Raw genomic sequence first — 9,472 nt, 5'->3', positions numbered from 1 at the left:
CTGGAGGTCAGCTGACCCTTCTGCTTTGGGACCCCCTCAGAGGAACTCCAGAACCCCACAACGGGTTCTGCTGTCAAAGCATTTGCCTCCACAGACTGGAGGCAGGACCGTGATGCCCAACGTGCTTCCCATGGAACGGCATATCTATACCCGGAAAATGCGGCTTTGTGGCTTTCATCCCACAGTACTCCTGGCCTTGAGCATGGACCACCTCTTGGCCAGTTCCATCTTGCTGAGTGTCCAGGCCTGGGCCTGGGACATCAGAGGGGCCGTTTAAGGCCTGCACCCAAGCCCTATGGGTGGGCCAAGGAGAGGTTTGGGTTCTCGCTTCTCACAAAGTCCTTTTATTTAGATTCCAAACAAACCAAAGCGGGGCAGCGGCAGCCGGCCCAGAAGTCTGTCCCCGAACGCGCTGGGCCCCATAGTCCCGGCCCCGGTGGCCGAAGCCCAGCCCCAAAGGCCGCACTGAGGTTGAGGCCCGCCCCAGGTAGGGAGGTGTGGGTGGGGGGCCCGCCCCAGGGAGCCCAGGGTCGGCACGCGCACCTGCGTGAGGTAGTCTCGGCGGAGGGCCCCAGCCCACACACGGGCCCGGCCAGGTCACATTCGTCAGTTTATTGGGGACGCAGCGTCAGGACTCCTCAGGCCCTGATGGGTCGTCATCATCCCCGAAGCAGCTGTCAGCCTCAGCCTCGGCGTCCTCATAGTAGTCATCATAGAAGAGGTCAGAGGCGTCGTCGGGCACCGGGGCCTTGGTCTGCACGCAGTACTCGGCCAGTGTGGTCGGTACCTTCACGCCATCCCTCTCTGCATCCACCTTGGTCCCCAGGACCTGCTTCCTGGGGACACAAACAAACGGCAGCTCAGCTGGCTGGATCGGGTACGTCTCCACCTCATGGACACTCCGGGGAACGTGGGGACTAAAATAGCTGCATCTGGTCTCTGAGCCCTGGGGAAGGCAGCGGGCAGAACTGGGGCAGGGAGCCCTGTGGGCCGGGGACCAAGACTGGAAGCCCCATAAGTGTGGTACATGTACAAGCATGTCCTCCTCAGACCATGCCGCCGCAGCTTTTGAGGACTCTGTGGAGAGCATCAGGGCAGCAGCAGGCACGTCAAAGCACAGAGGACTGCTAATGGAAACCTGCCAGGGGAGGGCATCATGGGCACAGCCCCCACAGCTTTCCTGCACATCTGATATCTGCAGGGTATAAACCTTGAAGCTGTGTTCACATAGGAGTGGGGCTGGCCACACTGGCACCCCATTCATTTCTTTGAATCCAGGGAACAGAAGGGGTGTGTATAAAGGCTTCAGGGACAAGGCTCGGTGAGTCCTGTGTGCAGCCAGGTGGGGGAACAGACACGCAGCCTCCCCACATGTGGGAGTGGAGGTTCCCCCTCACAGGGAGAACTCAGGGACTCCTTGACCTCTCCATCAGCCCCAGCTGCTTGACAGGCAAGGAAGGAAGCACTTCTCTTGCTGGGGGAGGGGGGAAACGTGCGCACGTGCTAGGGGTGGTCAGACACTGACACCCAGAGTCTGCGCATTCTGCCCTGGAAGCACTTCCTCAATGCAGAATGACAAAAAGTCAACTCAGCAGAGCAGAGAGAGCCCCAGTGGGGCAGCTGGGCTTGGCTCGACACAGGACACAGCCTGGGGACCTACATACATGCACCCCGGGCATTGCAGGACATGGCCCAAAGGGAAGAGAGAGAGTGTGAAAGGGCCTGGAGCACTGGGCTGAGAGCAGAAAGGCACTCACCGGATGATGTCAGTGTACTCCCGGTCCTTGCCTTTACTCTCCTTCCACTTCCGGTACATGACGGAGGCATCCACATTGGCGGGGGAGAAGGTGTTGGGCTCGTTGAGGAGAGAGATGACGCTCAGGAGGATGGTCCTGTGGGAGCCAGAGCTGCGATCACACCCTCTTGTCCTGCTCAGGGGTCCCAGCCTGCGGGCCAGACGGCGGCAGTAGACTACTCGTGCACCCGCGCACCCCAGCCCCCAATGTACCTGACGTTCTGAGTGGGATTCCACCGCTCCGACGGCAGCTCCCCGCTCTGGGGATCGTCGACTGGGGGATGAAGGATGGAGATACACACGTCCCCCGTCTGCAGGGCATGGGAGGTATGGGTCAGCACCCCGACCCCACCTCTGTGACACCCCAGCCATACATAGTCCCAGAATTGGCTCACCTCATAGATGTTGGGGTGCCACATCTTGGTCAGGAAGCGGAAGGCCGGAGGGGAATAAGGGTAGTCGATGGGGAATTTGAGGCGTGCCTGGAGTGGGAGACACCAGGGGGCTCAGTTGACCATGACTTTCCCCACATACACCACCCCCAACATGGAGCCTCCATCCGCTGCCAGGTCCCCAAGTGAAAGATGAAAATAGACTTGGGTCAAGGCAGCGCCGCCACCACTCTGTGGGCTGCCTGGAGAGGCGATGAGTCAGCTGGGCTAGGACAGGGGTGCCCCTGTCAGGCAGCAAAAAATCAGGCTGGGGGTGCTGGCACCTGGGGTGCAGTGCCCAGCAGCCAAGCTGCCCCTGAGAACATAGAGGAAGAGCCCAGGAGAGACAGACACCCCAGAGTGAACCCACCCTCCAGCCTGGCCCCTCGTCAGAGCAGCTATTTTCCAGCAGAATGAAGGCAGGGTCCCCCAAGTCTCCACCTTTCAAGCCCCGGTGTTTGGGGGGGTGAGGGGGTACAGTCCCAATCACTGAGCAGCTGAGGCTTGGAGAAGGCAAGGCCCAGCCAGACAGGGGCTCTGGCTCTGGGGCTTCCTGGCAGAGGGGACTGAGGGGGGGCATGGCAGGCGGCCGTGACTGCAGTTTGGCAGTGCTCCTCTGTCTACCCGCAGGGAAGCTGGAGATGGGGCCCCATCACCAGCTGGGCAGCTGCACCCACCACTCTCGGCGGCCCACATACCTCCTCCAAGGTTTGGGCACAAGGTGGGGGTATCCCTCCAGGCTCCCCACTCCATCTTGAGAGCCGGGGGTGGAGGGAAATAAGTGTACGTGTATTTGCAAAGAAGGCTTAAGAATCTGGTTCCAAATCCAGCCTCTGAGGGGGTTGGAGATTGTGGGCAGGAGGCCTCAGGGTGCCTACATACCCCGTGGCTAACATGGGGGCTCAATTCAGGAAGGACCACGACAGAAGCAATGGGGACACGGGTACCTGAGGTGCCCTCAGTCAGATCTGAGCCTGGCTGGGCTCTTGGCCGGCTGGAAGGGGTGCCCGTGCTCTCAGCCAAGAGGACTCTTTCTCGAGTCCCAGGTAGCGCCCAGAAGTAGGGCGGGGAGCAACGGAAAGGAGCTTTAGCTAAACACTGAAGATTCCCTGAGCTACCCCTCGGAAAGCCACTTGCTTGGCAAACAGCTAACACTTCGCTTGGAGTTAAGTGGGGGGGACAGATGGAGCCAGAGACAAGAGTCCCAGTGGTCCTGCTGCCGGGTGGCTCGGCACAGGTGCCTGGGAAGGGGGGCAGTGCGGGTTACATAAAGCCGAGGGCGAAACGGGGGGCCTGGCCGGGTGCTAGCTACGCAGGACCCGCCTGCCAAAGCCCCATGTGGGTCTTCCTTGGAACCTAAGCCCGGGGACCCGTCAAAAAGAAAAAGACCCACCCCTCGAGGGTCCCCGATGTCGCCACCCCAACAACAGTGGGGAGTTGCGGGGCTTTGGGTCCCCGATGTCACCACCCCAGCGATAGTGGGGAGTTGCGGGGCTTTGTGTCCCAGCAAGCGGGGTGAAGACCGCGACGGCGGAGGGGACTGAACCCCGCAACCAAGCAGCCAGGACGAGAAGAGTCCAGATCTCTATTCCAGGGGTGACATTCCAGGGAGCCCCCCAGAAGCAAAAGATCCCGGGCGACTGTGGGGGTGCCAGGGAGGTTCCCCGCTGGTGTGGCTGTGCTGGGCTGGACGGAGGGTCCCGGCGCTCACCTTAAAGTAGCCGCCCTCGTAGTAGGTGTTGGGGGGCCCGAAGATCGCCACCTCCCAGTTGTACAGGTCGCCCTCGTCCACCAGGGTCACCCGGAAGCCCTCCACCGGCTCCTCCTGCAGACCCTTGAGCTCCAGCAGCAGCGCCTTCTGCGAGCTGGGCACCAGCGGCCGGGCCATGGCCGAGGCGGAGGCGGCGGCGGCAGCGGCGGCGGCGGCGGGACCCGGGGCCGGGAGCGCCGCGGGGGCGCGGGACGGGCCGGGCCGCGGGGCCGGGCCCGGGAGGGCGCCGCTAGGGCCGGGGCTGGGGCCTGGGCCGCCGCCTTCGTCCTCTCCAATGCCGCCGCCGCCGCCGTCCGGGGACTCCGAGCGCTCCACTCGCTCCGGCGCCGCCGCCCGCCCGCCCAGCAGCAGCACTCGGCTCGGCCCGGCCCGCGCCTCGCCCCTCACTGCGCCTGCGCGCCGCCTCCGGGGCCTCGACCACGCCTGCGCGCCGCCTCCGGGCCCGCACTGCGCCTGCGCCGCCCGCCCGCGGGGCACGCCGGGAAGCGCGGCTCCCCTCCCCCGCCGGCCCAGCGCGACCCGGGCAGGCAGGGTGGGAGGGAGGGGGCCGAGTGCGCAGGCGCCTGGTTTGGCGCTTCCGAGCCCCCTCCGGAGCCGCGGCCGCCCCCGGCTCGCTCGCACGAGCACCCCCGCCCGCCTGTGCTCGGCAGGCTGGCCGGCCTGGGCTGCGCCGCCCTCTCTCGACCACCCCGCCGGCTGCAGGGTCTTTTTATTTTTTTGTGACGTCGGCCGCACGGGCGGGGCACAGGGTGGGGAATTGGGGGCAGGAGGGTGGGGCTCATCTGGGCAGAGGCGGAGAGGGAGCATGGGGGGCACAAACCCAGCAGTCCGCCGGCCTCAGTTTCACCCTTAACTCGGGTCGGCCCAGAGTGAGTTGGGGGCGGCAGGAGCAAGCTTTGGGCTTGGGGTCGCGCCCCCCAAGATCCTGGAGGGAGTGGTGCCTCAGTTTCCCCAGAGGAACTGACTGAGAGGAGGTCAGTCCAGACTTAGGGGCGCAGTGAAGAGCTAGCTGGACATATGGGAGATGCAAGCAGAATGGAGACCGGTCAGCACACTGGACGCTGCTCCTGGCGAACCATTTGGGGGACCATGTTTTGTCCCCCCACCCCCTGACCGAGTCCTCTGACCTGATCCTGGTTGCTCACCGAAGTTCAACCTGGCTGAGTCAAGCTCCGAAACCCACACACCCTTATGTTGTTTATGCTTTTGAGCCACAATTGGGTCGTGCTCAGCGATGACTCCTGGCTCTGCACACTCAGGGCGGTGCTCAGGGCAGTCTATGGGATGCCAGAGATCGAACGTGGGTCAATGTCATGCCAAGCAAGCGCCCTTTTCGCTGTTCTGTCACTCCAGCCCATCCACACACAATCACAACATCTGGACAGGAGGGTCCTGGGAGGTGGGGGGCAGTGACTCATCCATCCCTCCACATCTGCAGGGTGACAGCTGGAGGGTTAGGATTTCAAGGGCTGATGGTGATGCCCCAGGGGCCCTCGATTAGGGACTGTGAAGCAACTATATTAACTGCCCTGGGCAAGCCTCTGACCTAATCCCAGCTGCAGGCCAGCAAACCTGTCCTGAAAAGGACAACAGGATGTGAATGATGGGGAAGGCTAGAGGCAGCAGGTGGAGAAACAGCCCTGGTGGAACGATACCTATTTATTTAGAAAAAATTAAACAAACAAACAAACAAACAAAAAACTAGGGGAGAGCAGAGATGCAAGCGGTAAAGTGTCTGGTCTGCCTTGCTTGCTCTAGTTTAGGACGGACTGCAGTTTGATCCGCTGGTGCCTCATATGGTCCCCAAGCCAGAAGCGATTTTTGAGCGCATAGCCAGGAGTAACCCCCTGAGTGTCACCGGGTGTGACCAAAAAAAAACCCAAATAAACAAAAAACTAGGGGGGCTGGAGAGATAACACAGAGGTAAGGCGTTTGTTTGCCTTGCATGCAGTCCATCCACGATGGATGGTGGTTCGAAGCCCAGCATCCCAGATGGTCCCCGTGTCTGCCAGGAGCGATTTCTGAGTGCTGCCGGGCATGACAGAAAACAAAACAAAACAAACGTGGGGAGGCAGGAGTGGGTAGGTCATGCCTACCTTGTAACTATCAGATCCTATATGGGCCCCTGAATCCTACTAGGAGTGATCTCTGCATATAAAGAAGTAGTCCTGAGCACCACTAGGTATGACCAAAAAACCCCAAAGACTTGACTTGGGGGGGTACCTAAGGTGGCAATTAGGGCTGATTCCTGGCGCTGTGCTCAGGGGTCATTTCTGGGAATCAGATCAGGGTTGGTTGGCAAACATCCTACCTGCTGTACTGTCTTGCACTGGCAGTGTTTGGGCATTGAGGGGTTCCGCGGCTTCTGATGGACCATGCAGGGACCATGCAGCACCCAAGACAGAACTAGGGACTCGGGGCTGGAGAGATAGCATGGAGGTAAGGCGTTTGCCTTTCATGCAGGAGGTCATCGGTTCGAATCCCAGCGTCCCATATGGTCCCCCGTGCCTGCCAGGAGCAATTTCTGAGCCTGGAGCCAGGAGTAACCCCTGAGCACTGCCGGGTGTGACCCAAAAACCATAAAAAAAAAAAAAAAAAAAAAAAGAACTAGGGACTCGGGGCTGAATGAAAGCAGAGAGGTAGGGCATTTCCTTGCACTCGGACCACCTATTATGGACCCGGTTCGATCCTTGGCATACCATAAGGTCCCCAACCCTGCCAGAAGCAATTTCTGAGCACAGAACCAGGGGTAACCCCTGAGTACCACCGAGTGTGGACCAAAACAAACAAACAAAAAGAACTAGGGATTCCACCATACACTTCAACCCACTGAACTATCTCCCTGCACAGGCTGCTTCTTCTTGACAACTATCGCAGCCATCATTGTCACCTTTTCATGGCCTTTAGCAGCTCTGTCACCTGCAGGGCAAGGATGTTTATTTTGACTGCCATGTCTCCAAAGTGAAGTTTGGCCAAGGATGAATCAATCAGTGAGTCACTGTGCAAGAGGAAGAAGTCCAGGGAAATGTGTAATCACTACCTGTGGCTGTTATAACAAATAACCACAAAGCTGAGGGCTTAAAAACACACATACACACATTCTTGGCTAAGGGGGAGATAGTACTGGGGTTGAAGTACTTGCCTTGCTTACAACTAACCCTGTTTGATTCCTGGCTCCATAGCCATTCTGTTGTGCACACCAGGGGTCACTCTTAAGCACAAAGTTAGAAATAGCCCTTGGGGGGTGGGGGGGAGGAGGGAGATCTGGGAAATTGGTGGTGGGAATGTTGCACTGGTGAAGGGGGGTGATGTAAGGGGGGTGATGTATGACTGTAATCATACAACTATAATCATGTTTGTAATCACGGTGTTTAAATAATTATAAAAAAAGAAAAAGAAATAGCCCTTGAGCATACCTTGTGATGGCCCCCCCACCCAGTTAAACATGTTTATGATCTTACTAGAGGTCAGGGTTCTAAACTCAAAACATATGAGCCCGGAGAGATAGCACAGTGGCATTTGCCTTGCAAGCAGCCGATCCAGGACCAAAGGTGGTTGGTTCGAATCCCGGTATCCCATATGGTCCCCCGTGCCTGCCAGGAGCTATTTCTGAGCAGACAGCCAGGAGTAACCCCTGAGCACCGCCGGGTGTGACCCCCCAAAAAAAATAAAAAATAAATAAAAATAAAATAAACTCAAAACATCAGCAAGGCAGAATATAGTTGTGCTTTGCAGAAAAGAGGCCGGCTGGATGCCCGGCCAGAGCTTTATTTCCTGTCCCATCTGTCTAGCACCTGAACTGAATAACTGTTGGCGGATGAGCAATAACATACTCATGCCATGTTTTGGTACTGTGAGCAGAGAGTCCGTGAGTCAGCAGTTAGTAAGTGGCTATTCAGATGTGGCTATTCATAGCCTGTGTTGCAAACAATGGGAGGGGGCTGGAGAAATAGAACAGTGGGAAGGGTAGTTGCCTTGCATCAGCTGACCCAAATTCAATTCCCAGCATCCCATACCACCATCAGGAGTAATTCCTGAGTGCAGAGCCAAGAGTCAGCCTTTAGATACTGAAAGCATCACCCAAAGGAAAAAGGAAAACAATTTTTTTGTTTTGGGCCATACCTTATGGATCTGTGCTCAGAAATCACTCCTGGTGGGCTCAGGACCACATGGGATGTAGGTTGGCTGCATGCAAGGCAAGTGATCTACCCACTTTACTATCTATTGCTTTGTACCAATAATTTTTTTTTAAACTACAGGTAATATTGGGAGCCGGAGTAATAGCACAGTGGTAGGGCGTTTGCCTTGTATGTGTCCAATTCAGATAGACACCGGTTAAATTCCCAGCATCCCATATGGTCCCCAGAGTCTGCCAGGAGTGATTTCAGAGCGCAGAGTCAGAAGTAACCCCTGAAGGCCTCTAGGTGTAGCCCTAAAACCAAAAATAAATAAATAAATAAATAAATAAATAAATAAATCACAGGTAATATGTTTATAATAGTTCAAATTATTCTAGGGGGCCACACCCGGTGATGCTCAGGGTTACTCCTGGCTATGCACTCAGAAATCGCTCCTGGCTTGGGGGACCATATGGGATGCTGGGAGATCGAACCACAGTCCGTCCTAGATTAGTGTAAACAAGGCAGATGCCCTACCGCTTGCGCCACCTCCCCAGCCCAATAGAATTCAAACTTATAGCATCGAGGTACAAAGTTCCTGCATCCCAGCACCACCGAAGTTCCCAACACTTTCCATCACTATTCCTACATTAGCTTTAGCCCCGTCTTTTCCCTCTCCTCCCATCCCTACTGCTTGTTAGTTTGCCTTTTTACTTTGGGAGTAAGGCACACTTGTTGTGCTCAGGATTTCCTCCTGGTTCTGCCCTCAGGACTACTTGTGTTAGGGTTGGGACAGTGAGGTCCTAGGATTGAACCTGGGTCAGCCTCAAGCAAGACAAGTGCCCTAACAGCTGTATGATCATCCTGGCCCAGACAAATTAAGTTGGATTGCTAGCACTTGGATATGGTTCTCTGAACCTCGCCAGGGGTGGTCCCTGAACACAGAGCCAGGACAAAGCCCTGAGCTCATCAGAGTGTGCACCCCCATTCAAGCACTACAGATAAAAGCTTTTCCATCGATGCTCCCGAATCTTAGTCAAGCAGAATACGGCCTGGAACTTGAGACCATCCAACAGAGGCTGAGACCAGGCAAATGATGCCACCTGCTGGAGAGATGCCCTCCCAGATTCATTCCCACCTTGGCAGCTGTAACTGTGTGGGGAAATGCTTCCACTTCCGGAGGAAGTAGCTTGCTTGGGGCCTTGGCAGGAGGAAATGACTGGGACAGACTCATGGGTGTGCGGGAGCAAAAGGACGGTGTTAGGAGGATATCAGGTGAGGTTGACAACTCTGGAGCAAAGTTTGGGTTTGGATGAACTATTTTTTTTTTTTGGTTTTTGGGCCACACCCGGTAACG

The 9,472-nt window shown here is 57.1% G+C and overlaps 1 protein-coding gene across 1 annotated transcript; it reads right to left on the bottom strand.

The window, feature by feature from the left end:
- Positions 1-328: 328 nt before the first annotated feature.
- Positions 329-4,163, bottom strand: CDC34 (cell division cycle 34, ubiqiutin conjugating enzyme). The gene is made up of 5 exons (XM_049788747.1): positions 3,938-4,163; positions 2,191-2,277; positions 2,009-2,106; positions 1,758-1,892; positions 329-836 (listed from the first exon to the last, which is right to left on the bottom strand). Exons 1-5 carry the CDS (start codon positions 4,112-4,114, stop codon positions 629-631), a joined length of 705 nt encoding a protein of 234 aa, XP_049644704.1. The 5' UTR covers positions 4,115-4,163; the 3' UTR covers positions 329-628.
- Between the last annotated feature and the right edge of the window lie 5,309 nt (positions 4,164-9,472).

The sequence above is a fragment of the Suncus etruscus genome, chromosome 15 (genome assembly GCF_024139225.1).
Source record: "Suncus etruscus isolate mSunEtr1 chromosome 15, mSunEtr1.pri.cur, whole genome shotgun sequence".
NCBI classification, from domain to species: domain Eukaryota; kingdom Metazoa; phylum Chordata; class Mammalia; order Eulipotyphla; family Soricidae; genus Suncus; species Suncus etruscus.
The sequence above is the reverse complement of the archived record's forward strand: the minus strand, read 5'-3'. Positions and strand labels throughout refer to the sequence as shown.

Coding starts and splice junctions, on each gene's coding strand:
- CDC34 (XM_049788747.1), bottom strand. CDS start 4,114: ATGGCCCGGCCGCTGGTGCCCAGCTCGCAGAAGGCGCTGCTGCTGGAG. Junction 1,893..2,008: donor AATCCCACTCAGAACGTCAG/GTACATTGGGGG, acceptor TGGCTCCCACAG/GACCATCCTCCTGAGCGTCA. Junction 837..1,757: donor GAGTACACTGACATCATCCG/GTGAGTGCCTTT, acceptor TTGTGTCCCCAG/GAAGCAGGTCCTGGGGACCA.